General features: G+C 29.9%; 12 protein-coding genes across 12 annotated transcripts; 7 read left to right on the top strand and 5 right to left on the bottom strand.

Moving 5' to 3' along the window:
* Positions 1-280: 280 nt before the first annotated feature.
* On the bottom strand, positions 281-2640 carry BX663DRAFT_541961 (methylenetetrahydrofolate reductase-domain-containing protein; the record flags this gene model as incomplete). The annotated part of the gene is made up of 4 exons (XM_051530798.1): positions 2257-2640; positions 1979-2182; positions 1702-1864; positions 281-1629 (listed from the first exon to the last, which is right to left on the bottom strand). The coding sequence occupies exons 1-4, from the start codon at positions 2341-2343 to the stop codon at positions 281-283; spliced, it is 1803 nt and encodes a 600-aa protein (XP_051384258.1). The 5' UTR covers positions 2344-2640.
* A 487-nt stretch (positions 2641-3127) lies between these two features.
* On the bottom strand, positions 3128-4777 carry BX663DRAFT_530376 (uncharacterized protein; the record flags this gene model as incomplete). Its single annotated transcript, XM_051530312.1, has 6 exons — positions 3128-3205; positions 3267-3535; positions 3615-3773; positions 3798-3923; positions 3998-4180; positions 4267-4777. The coding sequence occupies 6 exons, from the start codon at positions 4775-4777 to the stop codon at positions 3128-3130; spliced, it is 1326 nt and encodes a 441-aa protein (XP_051384257.1).
* An 840-nt stretch (positions 4778-5617) lies between these two features.
* On the top strand, positions 5618-5857 carry BX663DRAFT_417824 (uncharacterized protein; the record flags this gene model as incomplete). Its single annotated transcript, XM_051522365.1, has 1 exon — positions 5618-5857. A coding segment is annotated over one exon (240 nt), but the record flags the coding sequence as incomplete, so codon positions are not given.
* A 69-nt stretch (positions 5858-5926) lies between these two features.
* Positions 5927-6731, top strand: BX663DRAFT_504517 (uncharacterized protein). Its single transcript, XM_051526929.1, has 4 exons — positions 5927-6015; positions 6074-6236; positions 6294-6400; positions 6475-6731. Exons 2-4 carry the CDS (start codon positions 6171-6173, stop codon positions 6707-6709), a joined length of 408 nt encoding a protein of 135 aa, XP_051384255.1. The 5' UTR covers positions 5927-6015; positions 6074-6170; the 3' UTR covers positions 6710-6731.
* A 410-nt stretch (positions 6732-7141) lies between these two features.
* On the top strand, positions 7142-7354 carry BX663DRAFT_432078 (uncharacterized protein; the record flags this gene model as incomplete). The annotated part of the gene is made up of 1 exon (XM_051522903.1): positions 7142-7354. A coding segment is annotated over one exon (213 nt), but the record flags the coding sequence as incomplete, so codon positions are not given.
* A 1018-nt stretch (positions 7355-8372) lies between these two features.
* Positions 8373-9125, top strand: BX663DRAFT_530375 (Isochorismatase-like protein; the record flags this gene model as incomplete). The annotated part of the gene is made up of 5 exons (XM_051530311.1): positions 8373-8375; positions 8442-8499; positions 8571-8713; positions 8785-8901; positions 8955-9125. 5 exons carry the CDS (start codon positions 8373-8375, stop codon positions 9123-9125), a joined length of 492 nt encoding a protein of 163 aa, XP_051384253.1.
* A 32-nt stretch (positions 9126-9157) lies between these two features.
* On the bottom strand, positions 9158-9497 carry BX663DRAFT_530374 (uncharacterized protein; the record flags this gene model as incomplete). The annotated part of the gene is made up of 2 exons (XM_051530310.1): positions 9158-9384; positions 9461-9497. 2 exons carry the CDS (start codon positions 9495-9497, stop codon positions 9158-9160), a joined length of 264 nt encoding a protein of 87 aa, XP_051384252.1.
* Positions 9498-10887: 1390 nt separating this feature from the next.
* Positions 10888-15574, top strand: BX663DRAFT_504481 (Dos2-interacting transcription regulator of RNA-Pol-II-domain-containing protein). The gene is made up of 19 exons (XM_051526928.1): positions 10888-10998; positions 11068-11163; positions 11241-11303; positions 11387-11522; positions 11615-11709; positions 11792-11934; positions 12018-12118; positions 12188-12275; positions 12342-12657; positions 12738-12899; positions 12993-13159; positions 13226-13541; positions 13606-13864; positions 13936-14270; positions 14346-14440; positions 14508-14678; positions 14782-14857; positions 14915-14997; positions 15078-15574. Exons 1-19 carry the CDS (start codon positions 10914-10916, stop codon positions 15429-15431), a joined length of 3141 nt encoding a protein of 1046 aa, XP_051384251.1. The 5' UTR covers positions 10888-10913; the 3' UTR covers positions 15432-15574.
* A 150-nt stretch (positions 15575-15724) lies between these two features.
* BX663DRAFT_504478 (phosphoadenosine phosphosulfate reductase) lies at positions 15725-16764 on the bottom strand. Its single transcript, XM_051526927.1, has one exon. The coding sequence runs from the start codon at positions 16727-16729 to the stop codon at positions 15851-15853; it is 879 nt and encodes a 292-aa protein (XP_051384250.1). The 5' UTR covers positions 16730-16764; the 3' UTR covers positions 15725-15850.
* Positions 16765-17361: 597 nt separating this feature from the next.
* Positions 17362-19403, bottom strand: BX663DRAFT_504473 (uncharacterized protein). The gene is made up of 7 exons (XM_051526926.1): positions 19059-19403; positions 18936-18994; positions 18753-18863; positions 18389-18688; positions 17910-18311; positions 17597-17841; positions 17362-17512 (listed from the first exon to the last, which is right to left on the bottom strand). Exons 1-7 carry the CDS (start codon positions 19150-19152, stop codon positions 17428-17430), a joined length of 1296 nt encoding a protein of 431 aa, XP_051384249.1. The 5' UTR covers positions 19153-19403; the 3' UTR covers positions 17362-17427.
* A 1697-nt stretch (positions 19404-21100) lies between these two features.
* BX663DRAFT_431913 (GTP-binding protein rhoA) lies at positions 21101-21987 on the top strand (the record flags this gene model as incomplete). The annotated part of the gene is made up of 5 exons (XM_051522895.1): positions 21101-21196; positions 21281-21368; positions 21470-21579; positions 21643-21777; positions 21835-21987. 5 exons carry the CDS (start codon positions 21101-21103, stop codon positions 21985-21987), a joined length of 582 nt encoding a protein of 193 aa, XP_051384248.1.
* A 432-nt stretch (positions 21988-22419) lies between these two features.
* Positions 22420-23636, top strand: BX663DRAFT_504463 (CYTH-like domain-containing protein). The gene is made up of 5 exons (XM_051526925.1): positions 22420-22647; positions 22720-22795; positions 22851-22972; positions 23066-23170; positions 23251-23636. The coding sequence occupies exons 1-5, from the start codon at positions 22447-22449 to the stop codon at positions 23626-23628; spliced, it is 882 nt and encodes a 293-aa protein (XP_051384247.1). The 5' UTR covers positions 22420-22446; the 3' UTR covers positions 23629-23636.
* The last annotated feature ends 41 nt before the right edge of the window (positions 23637-23677 follow it).

The following is a 23677-nucleotide window of genomic DNA, read 5'->3' as shown; positions in this document are numbered from 1 at the left end:
AACCTAGCTTTGTTAGAACTGCTATAAGTTTTTTTTTTTCTTTTTTTTTTTTTGTGATATGTATGTTGATGGTCAAACATGTCTATCGCCTACATTTAAAAAATTTTATTGAATTCAAAAATTTCTATTAACCAAACAAACAAACAAACAAAAAAAAACCCCCCTATTTTCAAAAGCAAAACACAGTATATGAAAAGAATGGGCATGTTGAATACAAAAATTACAGATATATATATATATGGATTTATATAAGTATGAAAAGGAAAGGTTTTCATGCCAGTTAACGAGCAATATAGTTAGCATGTTGTAATAGTTTACGAGAAATTTCACCATCAATCTCCAAGTCAAATAATCTCCAAATACCGTTTTCATCTTGGAAATCGTTATGAACAATATTAATTAAATACCAATTATGTGTAATATCCAAGATTAGTTCAGCAGACTCACTTTTACGTTCATAGATACGAGCCCATCTCTTCCAAAGTTCAAAGGCTTCATCTTTCCAGGCCATAAAAGCGATTGCTTCAACAATGGTAGGTTGAATTATTTCTTTCCCTGGAAAGACACCCCAGGTAACAGCATTAGGTATATCACTTTGTGTATTTGTACGAAGATCACCTTGTTTATTCACAGCAAAGTAGGTTATTTGTGGGTCGTTATGGATTTTGGAAATCAATTCATCCAGTCTTTCAGGGGATGCAAAGAACTCCAAGTAAGCCTTTTGATAGACATAACCTTCTTTGGGACCCCAGCCATAGATCTTGTGTGAACTCTTGACACCATTCACAGCAGGTTGAGAATTAATGGTCAAGTATCCGAGTAAATTGATAGCAGCCAAACGTTGTCGAATGATATCCGTCTCAGGATCCAATTGTTGAGCACTCCAGGGGATACCAGCAATCTGACCTTTACAGTAACGAGCAAAAGTGAGGGAGATATCATCTATAGAGGTAGGATAACCCCACATTTCTAGACATTGAGCAGCAGGATATTTAAGATTGACCCCCCACCCATCGAGTTCACCAAAGGCAGGAGAACGTGAATCACCCCAGCGGCCATTAGGGAACTCATCCCAGGTCTCTGTACGTTGAATATAACTCTTGGTACGATTCTTCCAGAAGATAGGACGAACCGTTTCTTTAGCACGCTTATTAGTAAGTGAAGGATTCCAGGGCAAAGGTTTAATATGTTCTACAGGAGCTACTAACTCTAATCGCTCTAGAACAAGACGACTAGAACGTTCCAAATTAAAAGTATAGATATGAAAGCCATGAATGCCTACTTCTCGAAATCGCTTTATGAAATCGACAGTTAAATTAATACCATATTCTTTTACCGCTGAATCATCTTCTTTGATTTTTTCCAAATCATCCCAAATCTTTTGTGGTACAAAATTATTATTAAAGGAAATAACACGTTTTAGTCCACTGTAATTTTGAATAGGGAAAACACCTGGTAAGATAGGTGCAGTGATTCCAATAGAACGAGCTCTTTTATAAAATTGAACAAATAGTTCGATATCAAAAAAGAGTTGAGTTACAATAAGATCTGCACCTGCATCAACTTTTTCTTTCAAGTAAAAGAGATCTTGTTCTTTATCAGGATTATCAATATGTCCTTCCGGATGGCCTATATAAGTATACACACATACCAGTGTCAATATATATATATATATATATATAAGAGAAGTTTTATTTTTACCAGCTACAGCAATACAGAAATAATCATCATATTTGCTACGAATATACCGAACTAAATCAACAGCATGTTCAAAACCTTCTTCACATGATTCCCAATTAGCTTGTCCTTTGGGAGGATCACCTCGTAACGCAAGAATATTTTGACATCCACAATTTTTAGCAGCCTTATTTAGTTGGACACAAAGAGAGAATCAGTATATGAATAAATATTTATATATGTATTTGTCATGAACATGTGAATATATATATATATATATATATATATATATGCATATTACCTCTAAAGCATCATCGATTTGTTTCTTTGGCATATTTGTACAAGTTAAATGCATCATCGTCTCCAAGCCATAAACAGATTGTGCAGTTGCAACTATTTCAGTTGTTAATTCAGCAGAAGTACCTCCAGCTCCCCAAGTTACATCAATAAACTCAGGGCCAAAACGTTGCATTCTTTCCATACGATCATATAGATTTTGAACACCCTTTAAACCCAAAAAATTATATAATAGTCAGTAAATACAATTATATGAAAAATAAAAAAGAAAAAAATTGGTACCTGAGGAGTTTTAGGAGGAAAATATTCGAAAGACCAAAACGGACGTCCTTCAATTTCTGCCTTTCTAATCTTATCAGTAACTTTCATTAATGCAAGTTTTTTCGAAAATTAAATAAAATAGGGAAAAAAAAAGGAGAGAGGGGGGGGAGAGATTTATTGTGAAGACTAAATAATATAAATGATATCGGAGCGTTGCACATTGGACATTGGTACTCTCTTGACTTTATTCTTCTAGTAATAAGCTTTGAAAGACGTGACTTTTAATCTCCATTTGATCATCTTCATCTTTTTATTATTATTCTTTCTTGTTAAATGCTGCTTCTTTTTTTTTTTTTAACATTTAAAATTACATTATTTGACTATTGTATACATGATTTTTGTATGAAAACAAAAAAAAAAAAAAAAGAAAATAAAAAAAATAAAAATAAAAATAAAAATAAAAAAACCCAAAAGTAAAACAATATAGCTATGTTAGAAAGGTAGTTGTTAGCAAGTAAATTAACATGTTGAAGGATATGAAGGAAGCACAAGAAAAAGAGATCTTTTATGGTGCCAGATACATATAAATGGATCTAATTGGCTCGAATACTCTTTACACCATTATATTATCCAATCAAAAGCTCGTATAAGTTTAATTTATTATTGATCTCTAAATCTGTTTTTTTTTAAGGTTTGTCTGCATATAAAATAATTTAAAGGAACACCACGATAATTTTGAGAATAAGTAAACCACTTTCTTTATTTTACTTTGAAAATGTTTATGTGTTTTTAAGTCATATCCATATTAGAAAACAACTCTTTTATCCCACTATATTTGGAAAATAGTTAATATATGATTCATGGTTTTATATACATCTATATATTTATATTTCTATTGAATACATACTTTTATAAGGATAGGAGGCTGCTGTGTATTTGGTCGTGAAAGTTCGGCTAATTCTCTGCCTGCCTACATATTTTATTCTGCATAAGAAAAATATAAAAAAAAAATAGATAATATTATAACTTACACTTGTTGTTCCACCTTCAATCAATTGAGTTAATGACAATGCTTTTCTCGTTAATTTCAAGGCAGCACGAACACGATCACAAACAAGGTCTAAATAAGCGATAGTCAAGGCTCTCCATTCTATTATTGCTGAATCCGATATATCAAACATCGGTATCATTTCTACCTTGGACTGGCCAAGTAAATTGGTATGTTGACGATAATTCTCAATACCTCGTTCATAATCTTGACTTTTTAATGTAATTAACCCTGTATCAATAAGCAGGCCACCTTTGCAAAAAAAAAAAAAATAAGTATACAATATTAAATGTGCATACGTATACATATACATATGTATATATATATATACCGTTAGCATAATCTGGAAGTGGAGTTAATTGTTCAGTTCCTTCAATAACTGCACCTAAAAGCTTTTCCATTGGCTCAATCAAAGTATAAATCATCCATTGAGATAGTTTATGGATAGGAACTAGAAGATTATCATTAGAGCAACATGACCAGACATCGCCTAAAGAAGTAATACCCGTTTTACCATTAGAATAGTCACTTTGGACAGTCCATAATTCACCCATTTCAAATACAATTGGCCAAAGAGTTTCTAAACGGATTAAAGGCCCTTTTTTCGTTTTTATTGTGGTTGGATGATTTAAAAGGTAATCTAGAGTTGTAAAATTAGAGACGCCTTCATATTTCAATATCAAATGCAGTATTTTATTTATTTAAGGAACTTACCCATCATATTTCCAGGACGTGGCATAAAGCCTTCTTGACCTCCAAAATAATCAGTTCGAACTTGCAAGACTTGGGCAAGATGTTTTAACAACTCAAATCGATCTTCTATACCTATTAATTCGTCTGATGTTGTTTTAAGGCCTGATAATAAATCATCTAATGTTAACTGCATCAACGCTTCCGCTATATGTTAAGAAGAGGAATTTGAGTTAGTTTTATATGTAACAAGTATACAGTAAAAAAAAAAAGAAAAGAAATAACTTTATTACAATCAACACGATGTGGTTCCTCTGGATTGATAGAGAAAACACCATTCATAAACATTTCCAAAATTGCAATAGCCATTCCTTCTCTTTTCTTATAAATACGATGATGAGTTGATTCTTGATAACTATATCCCTGTGAGGGATCAAGATCCAAGAGAACTGCAATGACAAATAAATCCAAAATACGCCTCGTCTGTTCAAGAGAATCAACCCCCATCTTTGTCCAGGGATCAATTAAAAGGGCTTGAATACGAGCACATCCTCCAGCATCAAAATGACGCCAACGGCCATGTGAAGGAATCTGTAACTGTTGAGAATCAAAATCGTAATAATCTCTTTTTAATAATGAAATAACAAGTTGTACTATATCTTGAAGTTTTGAGCTGTCAATATTAAAATGATGAAGCTTATTTTTGACAGCTATCTCTTGTACTTTAAAGCATCTTTCACGTACTGCTTGCAGACTTGAAAGATAATCTCGTTCTTCTTTTTCATAATGATGATGTTGATTCATTGATAACATGTTCTAATTTAACTTATTCTATTATCAAAACAAAATAGGTTTGGAAAAGATAATCAGAAATAAGATTTATGTTTTTTTTGATTTGATTTGCTTTATATACAGAATTTTAAACTCGTGAATAAGGAGATAGCACATTATTGTTAAAAAAAAGGAGGCCTTAGAGGTTATTTGTCCCCTCCATAAATATATTATATTCTACACCCTCATAGAAGACATCTCCTTTTTTTTTTCTTGTTTTGATACAAAACCTACAAATGTAGATCTTTATTTATACTATTATTCTCCTGTTATCTGTTATATAGGAGAGGCCAGATGATAGTTATCGAATATCCTCCCTCCCCGCTTATTTACTACCTTTATATGAAAGGAAGTTACACACAATATTAAAGCTAAACTAAATAATCCAATCTTGTAACTTGCAAGAAATAAATTGAAACACTCAACCAATTAAATTAAGACAAAATTTGAACTTAATTTCTTGTTTTTTTTAAAAAAAAAGAGTCACCTCCTTTTACCCCTAACTAAATTAGTATAAAAAATGGCAAACTGAACGACCTTTTTTTTTTTAGTCTTTAGATTAAAACATATTTTTTTTTTGTGTCGTTCAGGTAAAATAATATTATTCTTTCAATAAAATCAGACTAAAACATATCTTTTTTTTTGTGTCGTTCAGCTGGTGAACAAAGTGTACTTTTTTTTTTGTTTGTGTGTCTCAACAATATTTATTCAATTTCAGTCTATTTTTTTTTAAGACCCGTAACAGGCTTCAAGAAGGCTTATCCGTTCGTGCTGCAAATAACTAGTATCAGAAGTACCTAAGCGAGTCTAATAACTATGAATTGGGAAAAAAAGACTAACCGCAGTAACTGGCCTGTTTCTAAGCTTCAGGAACCACACAAACAGCATTTGATTAATTTCTTTTTTTTTGATGAAAATCCTTCTGCTGTTATAACTGATGCTGTAGAAAGTTTGACAACAGCTTTCGAAGGGCTTGATATTAAGAAGTCTAGAGTCAATGAGTTTATGAAGGACGAATGTAATCTCTCTTTGAAAGTCGTTACGTTGTATCCAAGACCTCATAACGATGAAAAAAAAATTATAAAAGAGAGAGTAGTGGATGGGCACCAACATGGATTTTACAAAAAAAAAAAAAAAAAAAAAAAAAAAAAAGTTGCTCTGCCCAAAGCCTCGTAAACGAAAGGTACAACAAGTAATTGCCATGAATTCTGGTAAGTTATACTGATGATTGTTTTAATTTTTTATTTCATACTAAATTTCTTTTCTTAGCTTGGAAAAACAACATGTTATCGAATGCGGCTATTCTATTAAATGTAACCCTCATTTACCAGAAGAATGGTCTTTCCATGTTGATACCAGCAATGAAATGCTAGCAACACCATTACAGACCTGCAGAAAATATGCTAGCAGTGTTTTAGTTGCTATAAAAACTGTAAGGCAGTTATTTTTTTTTTTTTTTTAAATATACTAATCATTTTTATCACTTTAGAATGACTTGGATGTGGTTGAGAAGAGCGTCTTGGATTGTAAGGAAGTAGCAGACAAGACAGAAAATGAAGAGAACTTCATTTTTACAAAACAATTTTTCAAGTTATGGTATAGTTTAAAAGCAACTTTTTTTTTTAATAACAATAGCTAACTAATCGGATTACTTTGTCCCTTTTATTTAGTTTATGGCTCTACAGAAAACCAAATTTGTATCAGCAGCTTTCATCCTGTGGAACAGGCTTCAATCACGCTTTTGTGTGGCCAGTTATTCAATTTGCTATGAAAAATATCAAGCAATATAACTTGAAGTTTATGCCTGCTGGGTATTGCTTGAAGGCATCAAAAGAGCTATATCAAGAGGAAGGACAAAGGGTCGGGTTCGGTCAAAGGCATTTGCAATCGTCGATGCATATGTAGGCATCATATAGCATGGGATCTTGTGAACAAGGCATTAGGGTGATAGGTGCACGGTTTAGGGGCACCACCGCTTCAGAAGATACAGCATTACAATTAAAAGTTCCATTTATTCATGCCAGAGGTAGATAGTTTATTTTATTTTATTTTGCCATTAATGAATAACATGTGCTGTGCTAACAATTTAATGACCTTTTCTTGATGATTAGTTTAGATGATACGATCCATTTATGGGTTCTTGAGCTTTGCTCATTAAAGCTGTACTGTTTAAAAAAAGTTTACAAGTGCAAAGTTCCGAAGCAATTAAGCGCAACTAAAGACATTGTTGAATTGGCAATTTTTTGCTGGTGTTTGAAGGTAAATAATTATTTGAACATAGCATTTATCAGTCATTAACGGTTGGTATGCTCACGCTATTGAATATGTTAGGGCGCTTTGGAAAACTTGGTAAAGATATCAAGAAAAATGAGCGAGGAGCACGAAGAAAACCAAGTGGAAAGAATGCTGGGTAATTCAAATAACCAATTATCCTTGGATAGAATGGTTAATTTGGATATCCGAAAGCCAGTTAATGGAAGTGGTTATGGGGTTTTACTTCCAAAAGAGAACGAAGAAATAAAATGCCCCATTTCCTATTATACCAAGTAAGAAGGCACAATCAGCACAGTTTTATGAAAGAACATTCGTGCTGATTGACCTTCTATTTAAATAAAAATCATCATTGTTAAATATTTTACATAGTTTACGATTCAGTGTATTGGATATAACGCAATATAAAGCTATGATGAAAGTTAAAAATATATTGAGGTTTACTATATTAAGGATTTCATTGAAAGATTATAGGATTCTGCTCTTATTATCCACAGTAAGCGATACTATTAAAATAGGAACAACCTGTGGTACAATTGAAAAATAATCAGATGAGGCAGAAAAAACTAACAGCAGCAATGCACATAGAAATCAGCCAAGCATATATTTGGAGATTTCGTACTTGAAAGACAATTAATAAAGGCTTCCAACAACAAAATTAAATCTACTATTCCGCAAAATATGTAAACTAATCATTTCTAGCAAAAAAAAGAAAAAAAAAAGTAATATACATCCTGTAAATAAAGGTTTTTCCCTGTACAATGGAAAGCCTCTAGCCTATTAATTTTTAGATGCACAACAAAAGAAAGGTTATAGTATTTTGGTAGAATTTAACAGTGTGTTATAAACTACAAGAATATCCTTATTTCACTAACAAAAACTATGTATAGCCAGCACTTGTCTAGAAAGGATTGTTGGCGGTGGACAACAACAACAGCAAAAATAAAATGAAAGAGAGAGAGAGAGAAAATAAAAAAGAAAAGACCATCACCACTTCCATTAATACGAGTCTATTTTTAGTTCAAAAACCTGAACATGTCGTGATATAAAAAAAAAAAAAAATAAATAAATAAAAACAAAATTATCCTTTTCCCACATTGCAAGTGAAAGAGCTTCTTTTTATTATTTTATTTAATTTTATTTAATTTTGTTTTATTAATTCAATTCGAAAATAATGGCTCTTTCAAAGATTGCAAAGTTAGCACCTCAAACAACTGCTTTATTTGTTTGTGATATTCAGGAACGCTTTAAAGGCATTATTTGGCAATACCCTTCTGTCATTACAGTTGCAGGCAAAATGGTAAATAAAATATATATATAAATACATGTACATGTATGTATTTGGTTAACTTATACTGAAGATTAGATTAAAGCAAGTAATCTTTTAGATATGCCAGTTATCGTCACTGAACAATATCCTAAAGGTAATCTATTACGCGTATGATATATAGTATAACTCGTTATTAATTATTTTGGTGGGTGTCATATTTATAAGCATTTGGAAAGACTGTCAGTGAGTTGAATATTTCAGATGCAGCCGTTTGTCTTGAAAAGACAAAATTCAGCATGTATTTACCCGAAGTAGTTGATGTCTTGAAAAAGAACAATACAAAATCAGTTCTTTTATTAGGTATCGAGGTAAATAAATAAAATAAAAATAAATGAGACTTTTTTTTTTTTTTTGTTATGTACTGAAATATTAAAAATAGAGTCATGTTTGTGTACTTCAAACTGCGCTTGATTTACTTGAAAATAATTATGATGTTCATGTTATTGTAGATGGTGTATCCTCTCAAAACTATCCTGAAATTGAAATCGCTATTGCTGTAAGTGTATATAAATGGCTCTATTCTATGTAAATATTAACAATAATAATTAGCGTATGAGATCTGCAGGTGCAATCATTACTACTTCTGAATCAGTTCTTTTCCAATTAGTTCAGGATGCTAAACATGAAAAATTCAAGGGAATTAGTGCCATTGTTAAAGAGTATATGGAATCCAGTAAAGTCAATAAGCTTTTACAAAGAGCTGCTGGTGCCAATTTATAATTATTAAATAAAATAAGATGTATACTTTTTATTTATGATTCAAAGCTTTTTTCCCAAAAATTATGTTCATTTTTTTGTTGCTGTGGTGATGATTTTTTCAATAACCGAATAGCGGCCTTAAATCCGGGGTATAATTGAATAATGTTTAGTTTCCACCAAGTACGATTGTATTCCATATGACGGTCATAAGCCTTATTTAAAAAGTCTTTATAAAATATCGACATTGCTTCTGCCGTTACTTCTTCTCCTCTTTCTTTTACTAGATTAAATATTATTTAGTTGTATATCACGTATCTTTTTTTTTTTTTTTTTTTTTTTTTTTTTTTTTTTTTTACATTGATTTTCATATTCCTCCTTGGCTTCAGTAAACATTATATTATTCTTGTGCCAAAAATCTTCATTAAAGTTGTCTATTTTTTGACATAATTCTCTCCATTCTTTCTCCTAGTTGAAGAAAAAGGAAACACATTATTATATACGTACATACATACACACGTATATACTATATAAATATGACTTTACTTCTTTTGTTTCTTTATGTGGTATAAAATATTTAACGGGTCGAAGATTTGAAATAGGATCTGGTGTACCTATCATGTCTGCTTCTACTGGTATGGATAACTTTTCATCCCAGTTTACTTTTTTGTCTATAAGAAACAAAAAAGAATAAATCAATAAAAAGAATGATATAGATTTAAACTGACATACTTTTGATAGTTATTGTTGACATAAGACGTATATGATTACATTGATAAATAGATCTTAAATAACACTTTATATTTCTTGTTAGACGTTATATCATTTATATTAGAATTTAATATTTACTCTTGTTATATTGGTCATTGTCAAGTTAATGTAATGATGGTTAATGAAGAAAAAAAAAAAACAATAGAATAAATAATGGGCTGATATTTAAAATAATAAAAAGCAGGGATAGTAAAGATTCCAATTGGACACAAAATATTAAACTTTGCTCGAATGGAATCTTTTTATTGTATTTAAAAAAAAAAAGGCATGATTGTCTGACCATAGTAACTTACTTTACAGATATCAAAAGCTTTATTTACTCATATATCCATTTTTATTAGTAATTGATATAAAAGCATACAATTAGTAACACTTGACTCTTAAATTGATAATGACAAGTTAGAAGTGAGAAAAGAAAAAAGTCGATATCTCAACTCTGACAAGTTGTGAATATTCTCTGGCTATCAGGAGAAATGTATCCAAATCATTGTACTATTTTCACTGAATGACACTTTACTTCATACTCATACATTTATCTAAAATGACTCTCTCATGGCTATTCTGCACATATTAATTAGTCAACAAAATGTTGAAATTATTAATCTCGAAAGTATCATATTCAAAGCTTTTGAATGATTTAACAATCTTTTTTTTTTTTTTTTTTTTTTTGTCACCATTATTTGTTATGAAATTACCTACATACAAAATAATATCTCATTTACATTTAAATATCTTGTTTATTCCTTGATACTTGTTATACTCTCTTTATTTTCTCCTTCTTCTTTTTTTTTGTTTGTTCTAACAATATCGTTAAAGGAATAGACTTTTACTTTCCAAATGTTTGATTTATAATAAAAATAAAGCCCAGTGTTCATTTTACATAATCATACTAATAATGGCCCTTAACTCCGTCTGAAATCAACAAATTTTTGTAAAGTTTTACACTTCCTTTCTTTACTTTTTTTTTTTTTTTTTTTTTTTTTTTTTTTTCTTTTTCTATTTCTATTTCATTTTTTTTTTTTTTTTATTTGAAACATTAATATGGAAAAATATGTAACAGAATATATGATAACTACTAAAAATGAAGAAGAAATTGATAATAAAGTTTCCAAGCAAATTATAGAACGTAAAACAAACAAAAAAGCTTATTTCATATTATCATATTAACCTTTTTTTTTTCAAAAAATAAACAAAGTAATTAATAATAAAGACGTCAAATCAAACATACTACATTTAATTCAAATTCTAGGTGAATATCTTGTCCACGAAAATGATGATATTCGTTCGAAAGGTAAAAAGTGAATACAAAAAGAAACTAAGAAAGATCAATCATTTATTGATACTATTTATATATATATATCTATAAAGTAATCTCTTTACTATCTTATGTAATGAAGCACTGTGAACAAAGTCAACTAAATGCATCAAGTGGTATTCAGATTATGTCGATATAAGTTTTAACAAATAATAATTCTGATTCTTTTTTTTTTTTATTTTAATTATTTAAAAAAAAGTATCTGTCATTGTCGACTTTTATTGTAGTCGTCTATTAGATACAACAAGTGTACCTAATTTAATGATAGGTCTGAACGCTTTGACACATAGATTTGATGCATTTAATTTAGAATGTACAAAGGCCATAGTTAAAAGGTATGTATGTAGTGTGAGTAAGAGAGAGCGAGAGAGAGAGAGAGAGGAGAGCTATTTTTAACTTCTTTTTATACATATACACATTTATATAGTTTTAAGCACAATGTTTTTGTACAATCATTTCCACATATTACAAGAAATACAGCGTTCCAAGTATTTCAAAATTTATTAGATTATCATCTTGATGGTAAAAAAAAAAAAAAAAATAGAGGGGATAAAATGAGATAGAGAAATAAGCTTATTTATTACATATTTTTGCTTGCTTATAGACTTAAAAAAGGGATTAGAAGATGACTATATTTCAGGATTTATTCAGGCAATGACAGGTGAAAAAGATCCTCGAAATTTGATGACAATTTATACCATAGTACAAAAGATGATAAAATTATTGGATATCAGTCAGCATGTAGAGGTAAAATAATAAGATCATATCGAAATACACACACACACACACACATAAACCTTAGTCCTTTTTATATATTTGTATATGTTTAGAACTTGTTTGAAGTTTCATTTTGTTATTTTCCAATTACCTTTCGACCTCCACCTGATAATTCATATGGCATCACTGCTAAGGATCTTAAATTAAACCTTAGGTAAATTAATATGCATGTATATGTGTTATGTAATATTTAATCAATCAATGATTTGTTGGTTACCAAAAGAAAATGTATGGCGTCAACTCCCTTATTCTCAAAATATGCATTACCACTTTTATTACAAAAGCTATCTACTACATCAGGTAGTGCAAAGGTAAAAATAAATTAATATAACAACCTATACATATATCAAGCATTACAAACATATATATTTTTATAGAAAGATACTTTAGAGACATTAAGTGTATGTACGACAGTGTATCCTCCTGAAGATTTAATTGCGATGAGTACACGATTATATGATACGATTAAAATGGAAATCATCAATGGTGATCCAGATCCAGGACTTCGTGAACCTTCCTTAAATGCTATTACAGCTTTAACAAAAGCTATATTGGCATACGATGATAAAGAAGCTGTTGTGATTAAAGTTTTAAAACCACTTGTAGATGATTGTATTTCTCTATTGAAAGAATTAGATGAAGATCATGTTAAACCTGCTAGCTTAGTCTTAAGGGCAGTTGCCTCTGCTACTTGTAAGCTTATATATATATATAGAGAGAGAGAGAGAGAGAGAAAGAGAGACCGATATAAAGTTATTTATTTTATTTTATAGCCTTTGCCTATGATTTAGTCGAAAGCGCTGTTTTACCTCTCTTATTACGTCAATATAAAGAAAATAATGAAATGTTGGAACACTATTTGATTTTATGTACTATAGTAGCAATTATTCAAGCAAGAAAAACTGTATATGGTACTTTAAATGACAATAACACAAGTAAGGATACAACATAAATAGATATGTATGTGTATACATAGATGGGATTATATAAACTAAAAGATGCTTTTTTTTCCCCCATTTTTTACATAGTCACTATAAATGATAACAAGTCAGTACTGTTCATTTATAAAGGACGAATTATAGAAATGTTTTCAACTGCTATCAATGCATCAAAGGAGTATTCTGATATTTGCTTAATGGGAATCCTTGGCTTAGGCTTGTTATGTGTTTTAAAGCAATATTTAACAAATGAGGAGGTATGATGGAGATTATCATTCGATATACAATTGAACATTGATTATTCTTATTTATATTCTGCGTAGAGAGTCAAGTGTGTAAAGACATTAAGTCATCTATTCGGAAAAGAAGAGGAAGAAAAACTAAGAATGTCAGTTGAATTATTACTAACTGAAATAGCTACATTTGATCCTTCACTTATTATTCAAATAACATTGCCCAACTTGATACATCTTTTACCAGATTTCTCATCATCATCATCTTCTTCTTCTTCTTCCAACAAGGATACAATCTCTTATCAACTTACGCTAGCGTCTTTAGAGAAATTATGTATTTCTCCCATCATTTATGAATCCATGGAACAAAATTTGCTCAAAAAGTTTTTATATATTTGTAGTCATAGTAAGTTTGATAAATAACACCCTTCTTGTGTAATCATTCTCCCTAAATATCCTTTCTATGATAGATGAAGATAAACAATATGCATTGCAAGTTATTTCTACATTATTAAAAATGATTCAAAAACAAGTAAAGAATGAAAGTGAATCGAACAAAATTAAGAAATGTATGGAAACACTTGTACCAAAGTTAATGACAGCCGTTATCTCTACCGTCTTTATCAATAATGAAGATAAACAGCAACACGACATGATTATTTTAAATCATGATATTCTACAAAGCATAAATCTTGTTATCCTTACTATCTTTAGTAGTCTTAGTTCAGAGTAAGTCTATATAATATGTATATGTGTATATTATATATACTGACGGGTTTTTTTTTTTAAAAAAAAAAAAGGGAACAACAAGAATATATGTCTCAATTCTTTAACTATTTCAAAGAAAAAGGCTTTCAAGATTTTGGCTTAAAAGTACCTGCTGATTTTTGTCCATTTTCAGCTTGTGATTCAGAATCTCAAGCAGCCTGTACTCAGATCTTTGCTACCATCGTATGTGCATGTCGCAGAGACGTCTTACCACCACAGTTAATCAATAATGAAGCTACTCTTCATAACGATCCATACATTTCTTTTGTAGACCAAATTATTAAAGAAGCTTTGATAAGCTCATCCCAAGTTCAAATCATCTCCTTTTCAAGAATGATTGCTTCCATGATCAATAAAAGGAAAGACGGTAAGCGATTTAATAAATATCTATAAATACATATTTTTACCAACTTTCATTTTTTTTTTTTTTATGTAATACTAGATGATATTTTAGAAAAATATCTAGAAGAATTAAAAGAACGCTTAGAGGGTCTTGTTAGGACACAACCACATTCTGCATTAACACTCTATGTTTGGGTAAGAAATAGGATACAATTTTGTACATCATTCATTCCTTTTTATATACCAACATTGATGTGTACAGGTTGCAAAAGCTCTTATTTTAAGAGATCATAGATTGAGTGTAGAAATGACAAAGTCAATCATAACTTGGATTTCTGATCCTGTCATGAGTAAATATGCTTCAACTAGTTTTGATGTTTTGATTGGAGATGATGCCTTGTGTTTAAATAAGCAATGCGCTGCTACTATTTCGGTAAAAGAAAAAAAATAAAATAAAATAAAATAAAAAATAAAAAAATACTATCACTTATATTTAAAACAAGAAGAGGACTAATTACTATTTTGTTTTTGTTTAGCTTTCATATAAACAAAAGTTCATGACTTATTCTTTCTCTAGATTGTTAGAAAAATACAATTCTGTGGCAATAGAAGGTTATATATAACATTTTTTTTTATAAAATATCATGTATTCATATATTACTTTATTAGATGAAAAGATGAATTACCTTGTAGCAATTGCTTATTTGTTTAAAAATACACCAAGATCTGTATTCATTGATCAGCTTTCTTTGGTAATACATATACATATATACATACTTATTTTTATGTGAATTTTGTTTACTTATAATCTTTTGTTCACGATGATATATAGGTTATTCCTTTATTGATTGAATCCTTATCCATCCCAGAAGATACAAAATTGAAGCTATCTACATTAGATTTATTTCAATTCGCATTAAATAAAGCAACTGATAAGATGGGAACCTATTTGATTTCTCTATTGCCTGCTCTTACTTCCCTTATTTATCCAGAACGATCTTCCATCAAAGTTAGAATATCTGCTCTTCAATGTATTAAATGCATCGCTGAGAAGATGCCTCGTGATATTGTCTTGCCTTACGTCAAAGATACCTTGAAGGTCATTGCTGCTGCCCTGGATGATAAAAAACGATTAGTTCGATTACAGGCAGTAGAATGTAGGGAAAGCTGGTATCTTCTTTCTTAGAAAATAGAATATTTATATATATATATATAGACAATTATATGTACAAAAGTATTTTTCTCTCTCTCTTTCTCTCTCTCTTCCTCCCCCTTTATTATTATTATCATTAGTGTATAATAAAAAAAAATAAGAACGCTTTGACTGTGAATAGTATAAATGTATGATAAGTTTTTTTTTTCTTTGTTTTTCTTCATTTTAATAACATTAAATTTATTGACATAATAAACTTATTGATGAGTAACCAAAATTTAGTTTATATATAAATTTCTACTGTTTTATAATATATGAAAAAAAAAATGTAGTTAAACAGATGTTAAAAATAAAGAATAAATAAACTAGATTATGTATATATTTATACATGTATATATATATATATATATATATGTGTGTGTGTATGTATGTATGTGTGTATGTATGTTTCTTCAGGCAGTAATAGCATTTTGTTGAGGTTGTCGTTGCTGAGTTTCTCTTTTCTTTTTGGATGCCATAAAAGCAGACCGCATCTTAAAGTAGTCCTTATGTAGACCACACTCTGTCTTTTGCTGACCGACCCAACGACCTGATCTTTCATTTTCATCTTCTTCTTCTTCTCCATCATGACTAGGGGAATGTGTTGAATGCCAATCACCAATTGAACGATAGCCCTGATCGACCAAGGCATTGTAAGGTACCTGATGTGCATCAATATAGGACCACACCTGTTTAAAATCCCAATAAGCCAAAGGATTTAACTTGATCAGACCTGTACTATCGACTTCCAAGATAGGGATGCCTTCACGATCCCCCCTTTGACTACGTCGACGTCCTGTGATAATTGACATGACATGGTTTTCTTCATAGGCACGATGCGCAGGTTCAACTTTGACAAGGTAATCATAGCTATCTTCATCCTTCAGCCAGAGCTGTTGACCAAACTCGGCTTCAAATTCAGTTACTGTATTGTGATTATGAACAGGACGATAGATGAGAAGAGGTACCTGATAGAGACGTTGACAATGATCAGCGAGATTGAGAGTTTCTTTAAAATGATAAAGCGTATCGAGAAAGATAAGAGGAATAAGGTGTTGCTGTTGCTGTTGGTCATAATCCATCTTTATACTTATTTGATGGATAAGATCCAAGATAACAAGACCCGTCAAGCCAAAGGCAGTAGTTTGATAAAGATTAGGTAAATGATGGATGGCCCATTCAAGTATCTCATTTGGCTCTAATGTTTTCAAATAGTCATTCAAGTAGTTTAAAGTTTCTAGAGTCAAGTCAGCACTTGATTCTATCTTTCTATTATAACAAGTAGAAGGCATTTATTGTAAAAAAATAAATTAATAAATAAATAAATAAATTTGTATGTATGAAAAGAAGAATGTTATATTATACAAAAAAAAAGAAGTATTTATAGTCTTTTATTCCTTGTCACTGTTATCTCTTATTATGAATCCCTTGTTTTTTTTTCTCTCTCTCTCTTTATCCCTCAACTTTGAAAAAAAAAAAAAAAAAAAAAAAAGTATAGCGTAGAGATACGCTTCCTAGCCAATAATATTTAATTGAAATGGCGAAATAAACAAAATACTCTCGTCAATATAACTGAAAAGGTTTGAGTGGGCAAAAAAAAAAAAAAAAAGAAAGGAATAGTACAACACGGACTCAATTGTTCAGTCATTATTATCATTGGTTGTTGTTCTAGAAGAAATCATTTAAAATAATGAATTACTATGATCTACACCTAAAATATATCCTATAAAACCATATCCATGACGTATTTTGCATACTTTTGCTTTTTTTTTTTTTTTTTTTTTTTTTTTTTTTTTTTCGTCTAAAAGCTTCGTTTGTATAAAAAAAAAGAAAGCAAGTTTCACATAATGATAGTCTTTATATTTATATGTGTAGCTTATTCTCACAATAACATAAGAATGTACTTTCAAGTTGAAACACTACTCTCAATAATAAAAATATACTCTAAGAAAAAGAATTTTATATATATATATATATGTATAAAAAGGTATTATTTTTCATCCTTTGGCTTATATTCATCATCAACTAAAGCTGCATATTTCTCTATAATTTCCTTTTGTTTACCACGTAAAGATCTATGTTTAATTAAAAGTGAATAGAGTTGGTTAGATAAAAAAAAATAGAAAAAAGAAAAGGAGAGAAAGGAAGGTTTAGTTTACCTTGGGAACTCAATCTTTAATTGAACTATTTGATCTCCTCTGGATGAGCCTTCCAAACGTTGAATACCTCTTCCACGAAGAGCAATGTTATCATCAGGCTGTGAGCCAGCAGGTACTTTAAGCTCCACATCACCATCAATGGTAGGGATTCTAATTTTACCACCCAGCATTGCTTTATAAAATGGAATTTTTGCATCATAAAATATATCAGTACCTTGTCTACGAAATATTTTTGAAGGTAAAATCTAAATATTAAAATTTTCCTCAGTTAAATAAATACACTATTCAATTTTATATTCTATTTACTACTTACATTTAATGAAACAAGTAAATCACCATAACGACCATTTCCTTTTAATGGTGCATCGCCAGCACCAGGTACACGGAGTCCAGATTGATTATCAACACCTGCAGGAATCTTTACTTCGACTTGTTTCTTTTCTTTTACTTTACCAAGACTATTACAACTAGGACATTTAGCATCATAAGGAATTGATGAACCAGCACCACCACAAGCGGTACACGTCGATTGCACATGATATCCACCCATTTGCATCGATTGCACACCCGTACCACGACAGGTTTTACATTCATTCTTCTTTTTACCTGCTTTTAAGCCTGACCCATGACAAGTACGACAGGTTGTTATGCGATTCACCGTCACAGTTTTCTTTGCGCCCTTGATGGCTTCCATGAAATCAATTGTTAAAGTCACCTACATTTTTATTTTTTTTTAAGAAAAAAAGAATAATTCATAACAGTACATTATATATACATATATGTATGGTATACCTGAATATCACCACCATTCGTTGCACTTCCTCCACCAAATCCTCCACCAAATCCCCCGCCAAATCCTCCACCAAAGAATTGACCGAAAATGTCACTTGGATTAAATCCTCCAGTAAATCCACTACTATCATCGCCATAAAATCCGCCACCACCCATGCCACCTTCAAATCCATGTCCAAATTGATCATATTGTTTACGCTTTTCTTCATCTGATAAAATTTCATAAGCTTCCTGAATTTCAACAAATTTCTCTCTAGCATCTTTATCTTTATTTGTATCTGGATGATATTGTTTTGCTAACTAGAATAAAATATATTAATATTTGTATAAATATATATTAATTTTTTTGTTTGTTGTTTTTTACCTTGTAATAAGCTTTTTTAATTTCATTTTGAGAAGCACTGTTAGATACACCCAATACTTTATAAGGGTCTTGTTTTTGTTTTTGTATAATAGAAGAGGCATGAAAAGTTCTCTAATGCTATTGTAAATACAATTCCTGATCATAATAAAAGGCGTATCCATAAATATATATTTATATATTTACCTTCTGTTGATGACATTGATATATAGAAGGGGCAATGCCTGCTGAACAACACTTGACAGCTACGCATTTGTTTATTTTATAGTTTAGTTATAAAGTGAATGAATTCAACCATGGTATACTTACCTTTATTTAATGCTGGCCTTGTTGTTTGAACTGAAATGAGGGTCTTTAATGGATTCTTAATGAACCTTGATGTGCTTATGAATAATGTTGACATGGCGGTAATCGAGACACCCTAGATATTTTAGAAAAAAAAATGGAGAAATAAAAAGAAAAGTGTCAGTTTTTTTTCGATTCCTATTTGTCATTAAAAATTAAGACTCAGCTAAATCTGTATTGTTGTCTAGTAGCATGCTACCACCCTTCATCGTATTTCTTCAGGTCAATCTTAAATAATAATATATATATATAAAAAAAGAATCGTTTAAAGACTGGTATCGAGTCTTTCCAGATAGGAAAAAAAAAAAAAGAGAAATCAATTGACATTATGCTTTTAATTTTTTTAAAGCCAATTTATATCCTATTGTATTAAGCTTTATATGAAGAACAATTCCCTGGTCTTTTGTGTTGATATGAGAAGTTCTTTTAAAGTAGTAGTTATTATGAGTGATCTTGGTATTTCCCTTTTTTTTTCTTCAACCTGTCTATAGGGACCACGAGCAGATTGACTTTTAGCAGCTGTTGGACACTCTATTGATTAAGAAATTGATGGAGATACCTGATATATGTATGTATGTATAGCAAAGCTTGCCCCGCTTCTAATATTTGAATGAATTGTCTTTATTCTCTATTATATCTTGGCTACGAAATTAAAACGAATCTATTTGATAACTTACATGTGAATACAGCTCATAATCTAACAAGCATTATTTATAGTCACGTTAATACATGATTAGAAATTATATTATATGGGTAGACGTAGAGCCAAGCTTTTCTGATCACCTATACACATTTCTACAGCATAACCTAGCAAGTAATACATATCATTCATTGTTTGATGAGAAATGACCCTTCCCTCATTCTATTATTAAAAAAAAATAACTTGCTGTTAAGACGTAAACCACATACCTATGACTTGCATCCCCCTCCTTTTTTTTTTCTTTTCTTTTTTGCTCATTCAAAGCGCAATCACCAGGAAAAGGAAGAAAAAAAAAACTTTACCAATAAATATACCGACACTTGTAATAAAATGGAATTGATACAATAGGAAAAAAATAAGAAATGTTTACCAGCTATAAAATAGGATGAGGAACTTTATAAGCGTATACTAATTCAAGGTTGTGTACAACAATAGCCACATTGTCTCCTTTATTACACGCATAATTTATCTAATGATATTCTCTAAACTTGGCTACTATTCTGTAACGATTCATTTCTACAGTACAAATGATGCTTTGAAAGTATGAAGAACTCTTAGACTGCTATCCTTAAAGGATATAATAAAAAAGAAAAAGAGTATGATTATTTTATCTATTTGAACGCATTGAATGTTTCTAGAGTAAAATTCCTTGTTTAACAAATACTTGCTTCTAAAAGGTAATATCATTTCTATCTATCAATATTCCTATTCAATTTGATCGCAACAGGAAAAAAAAAAAAGGATTCCTTTACTATATCAATAATTGTGGCAAATATCTACAAAGTTTTATTTTTTTTCTCTAATCCAATACTTGCTATCTCTCTTCCCTCCCCCCCTTTTATTTCTTTCTTTCTCCTTGCCCTAGTGTATTTTTTTTTTTTTTTTTTTTTTTTTTTGATTACCCTTTACCTGCTTTAATATAAACTGACTAGGGCTAAAACAATATCCTCTTCTATAATGCAAGCTCATTGGCTAAAAAAAAAAGCTGAATAAATTAACTCAAATTTAAACGTAGTTAGAAAAGCGGAAGTTTTCTCTAAAAAAGAAATTTTTGAATGACCAAAAAGCATTTTTTTTTTATTTCTTTTTTTATTTCTTTTTTTTTTTTTTTTTTTTTTTTTTTTGTTTGCTTGTTTATTAATATCATTTACATACATATTCCCTTTTATCTATATTAAAGTCAATAAGATATTAAAGTAAAAAGAAAATAAAAAACAAAAAAATTAAACAAGATGTAATTTCTCATCTCTTTCTTTCTCTCTCTCTCTCTTTTTTTTTCTCTTCATTTATTTATTTATTTATTTAGATGGCTGAAATTAGAAGAAAGTTAGTCATCGTTGGTGATGGTGCTTGTGGTAAAACTTGTCTTTTAATTGTCTTTTCAAAGGGTACTTTCCCTGAGGTAATTTTAATAATAATAGTATAGTAGTAGAATGTTATAAATAATCATTATTATTATTATTTTTGTTCCCCTCAAAAATATTAGTTTTATGTTCCCACCGTTTTTGAAAATTACGTAGCTGATGTCGAAGTTGATGGAAAACACGTGGAATTGGCTTTATGGGATACAGCAGGTAAAATAATAATTATAATAAAAAAAGATAAACTATTTTTTTTTTTTTTTTTTTTTTTTTTTTGCATTTGTGATAACTAAGTCTTATATAATTTATTATAGGTCAAGAAGATTATGATCGTCTTCGACCCTTGTCATACCCTGATTCTCATGTTATCTTGATTTGTTTTGCTGTAGACTCTCCCGATTCTTTGGAAAACGTTCAAGAAAAGGTAACTTAGCTAACTAAAAAGATGATTTAAATTCTTTATTAAAAAATAGATGATGTAATATAGTGGATTTCTGAAGTCCTTCATTTCTGTCAAGGTTTACCTATTCTTTTAGTTGGTTGTAAGAAAGATTTGAGAAATGATCCTGAAACAATTGAAGAACTTAGAAGAAACTCACAAAAGCCTGTTAGCTCTGATGAGGTAAATTTTATAAAGATTACTACTATTATTATTACTATATTGTAACACTTTATATAGGGTGCCTCTGTTGCGCAAAGAATTAGTGCCTACAAATATCTTGAATGTTCTGCCAAGACAGGTGAAGGTGTTCGTGAAGTATTTGAGCATGCAACAAGAGCTGCATTGATGGTTTCAAAGAAAAAGAAGAGTAAGGGTTGTACTGTCTTGTAAAAAAAAAATTATAATAATAAATAAAAAAAAAAAAAAAAAAGGGGACAAACAACAAACATCATCATTATCATCATCAACAAAGGAAAAATATACAAGTGTATGTATAAACAAATTCATACTTATACACACACACTTATATACACACACACACACACATACACACACACGCACGCACACACACATACACACATACACACACACACACACACGCACACACTTATATATATAATATAGTATAATATAATATAATATACATATATATATATTTATACACTTCTTTTATCTCTTCTTTTTTTTTTTTTTATTTATTTATTTCAAATTAAAACTGGATTTAATCAAGTAATTTTTTTTTCCTGAAATATATAATATATTTATTTCTTTTTTCTTTTTCTTTTTCTTTTTTTTTTTTTTTTTTTTTTTTTTTTTTTTTTTTTTTTTTTTAATTCTTTTATTATCAAAATGGAGTCAAAAAAGAGAAAAGTAGAAGACTTGGAATCTTCTTCTTCCAATAATAATGAACCTCCTACTAAAAAGGTACAGCAACAACAACCGGTTATTACATACAGGGAGCCTTCTATTTTGAATATAAGGCCCTTGGATGATATTACGAAATATATTGCTGATCTTATTGCTACTCATTGTCAACAAGAAAATGTAGAGGTAAGTAGTCGGGCAGTATGTGTATATGAAGACATTGTATCTATTTTGAACTCAAAGCTCATGTCTTATTAGATCGAGGCTAAATTAGGTCGATTCATTGATAAAGCTACAAAGGAAAGGTTAAACATGGGTGCCATCACAGAAACAAGTAAGTTGATTCAATTCACATGCAATCTAATGATCTCATCTTTATTCTATACTAGTCATTCCATCGGATCAGATGAGATTCTATCGATTTGAATCAAACATGCCGTTAGAACAACATCGTCATTTTAATAAAATGCTTAATGATATGGTGACTCGAACACAAGCGCGTGAATACAAAGTATTGTAAAAAAAAAGTTATTTGTTTACATTATAGTCCATTTCAATTAAAAAAAAAAACAAAACAAAACAAACGCCCTTTTATACATTATAGGGAGAACGTATTAAATATAAACATACTATAGAAACCGATCGTTTTTATGAAATGCCCAGATCAAAAGGAAAATGGAGAGTAACTACAGATCAAGCCACTGGACAGGTAATATATTCTATTTAAAAATACTATTTATAGGAAGATATTCAAACTCTCTCTCTCCTTTTTCTTTTTTATAATAATAGATTATACCTAATGGCATTATTGAAAAGAAACGTATTGTTGATTTAAACATTCATGCACCTAATCAGCCTTTAGATTATAGAATATCAATTAATATTGAAATACCTCGTACAAAACCGACTACCAAACCAGTCTATGAACGTAATAAAGATCGTATCTCTTATCAACATGGCGGTATTGCATTTGATTTAACTCAAGTGAAAGGAGGCACTAATGATCCTGAAATACGTCATGAATTAGAACTTGAATTTGCAGATGCAAAGATATTAGCTGCTGAAAAACGCAAGCACGACAAAAAAGAACCTTCTCAATATACACACATGATAGAAATTTTTGTGAACAATATTCGAATATTAAGTCGCAATGCTTTAAAATTATAAAATGTACTCTTTATATATACAATATTCTATATAATAAAGCAAACAAAAT

This window comes from Cokeromyces recurvatus (genome assembly GCF_025118155.1).
Source record: "Cokeromyces recurvatus strain NRRL 2243 chromosome Unknown BX663scaffold_8, whole genome shotgun sequence".
In the NCBI taxonomy this organism is placed as follows: Eukaryota; Fungi; Mucoromycota; class Mucoromycetes; order Mucorales; family Mucoraceae; genus Cokeromyces; species Cokeromyces recurvatus.
Note: the sequence above shows the minus strand (reverse complement) of the source record. Positions and strands in the feature narration are given on the sequence as shown.

What these genes read in the sequence shown, in the direction of transcription:
- BX663DRAFT_504463 (XM_051526925.1), top strand. Translation starts at nt 22,447, where the DNA reads ATGGAGTCAAAAAAGAGAAAAGTAGAAGACTTGGAATCTTCTTCTTCC. An exon ending in GGGTGCCATCACAGAAACAA is followed by an intron (nt 22,796 to 22,850) that starts GTAAGTTGATTC and finishes ATTCTATACTAG; the next exon opens with TCATTCCATCGGATCAGATG. An exon ending in CACAAGCGCGTGAATACAAA is followed by an intron (nt 22,973 to 23,065) that starts GTATTGTAAAAA and finishes TATACATTATAG; the next exon opens with GGAGAACGTATTAAATATAA.
- BX663DRAFT_504478 (XM_051526927.1), bottom strand. Translation starts at nt 16,729, where the DNA reads ATGCCTTCTACTTGTTATAATAGAAAGATAGAATCAAGTGCTGACTTG.
- BX663DRAFT_504473 (XM_051526926.1), bottom strand. Translation starts at nt 19,152, where the DNA reads ATGTCAACATTATTCATAAGCACATCAAGGTTCATTAAGAATCCATTA. An exon ending in ATCAATGTCATCAACAGAAG is followed by an intron (nt 18,864 to 18,935) that starts GTAAATATATAA and finishes CAATAGCATTAG; the next exon opens with AGAACTTTTCATGCCTCTTC. An exon ending in TTAAAGATTGAGTTCCCAAG is followed by an intron (nt 17,513 to 17,596) that starts GTAAACTAAACC and finishes AATTAAACATAG; the next exon opens with ATCTTTACGTGGTAAACAAA.
- BX663DRAFT_504517 (XM_051526929.1), top strand. Translation starts at nt 6,171, where the DNA reads ATGCTAGCAACACCATTACAGACCTGCAGAAAATATGCTAGCAGTGTT. An exon ending in TTTTAGTTGCTATAAAAACT is followed by an intron (nt 6,237 to 6,293) that starts GTAAGGCAGTTA and finishes TTATCACTTTAG; the next exon opens with AATGACTTGGATGTGGTTGA. An exon ending in AAACAATTTTTCAAGTTATG is followed by an intron (nt 6,401 to 6,474) that starts GTATAGTTTAAA and finishes CCTTTTATTTAG; the next exon opens with TTTATGGCTCTACAGAAAAC.
- BX663DRAFT_504481 (XM_051526928.1), top strand. Translation starts at nt 10,914, where the DNA reads ATGGAAAAATATGTAACAGAATATATGATAACTACTAAAAATGAAGAA. An exon ending in CTACATCAGGTAGTGCAAAG is followed by an intron (nt 12,276 to 12,341) that starts GTAAAAATAAAT and finishes ATATTTTTATAG; the next exon opens with AAAGATACTTTAGAGACATT. An exon ending in TTTATATATTTGTAGTCATA is followed by an intron (nt 13,542 to 13,605) that starts GTAAGTTTGATA and finishes TTTCTATGATAG; the next exon opens with ATGAAGATAAACAATATGCA.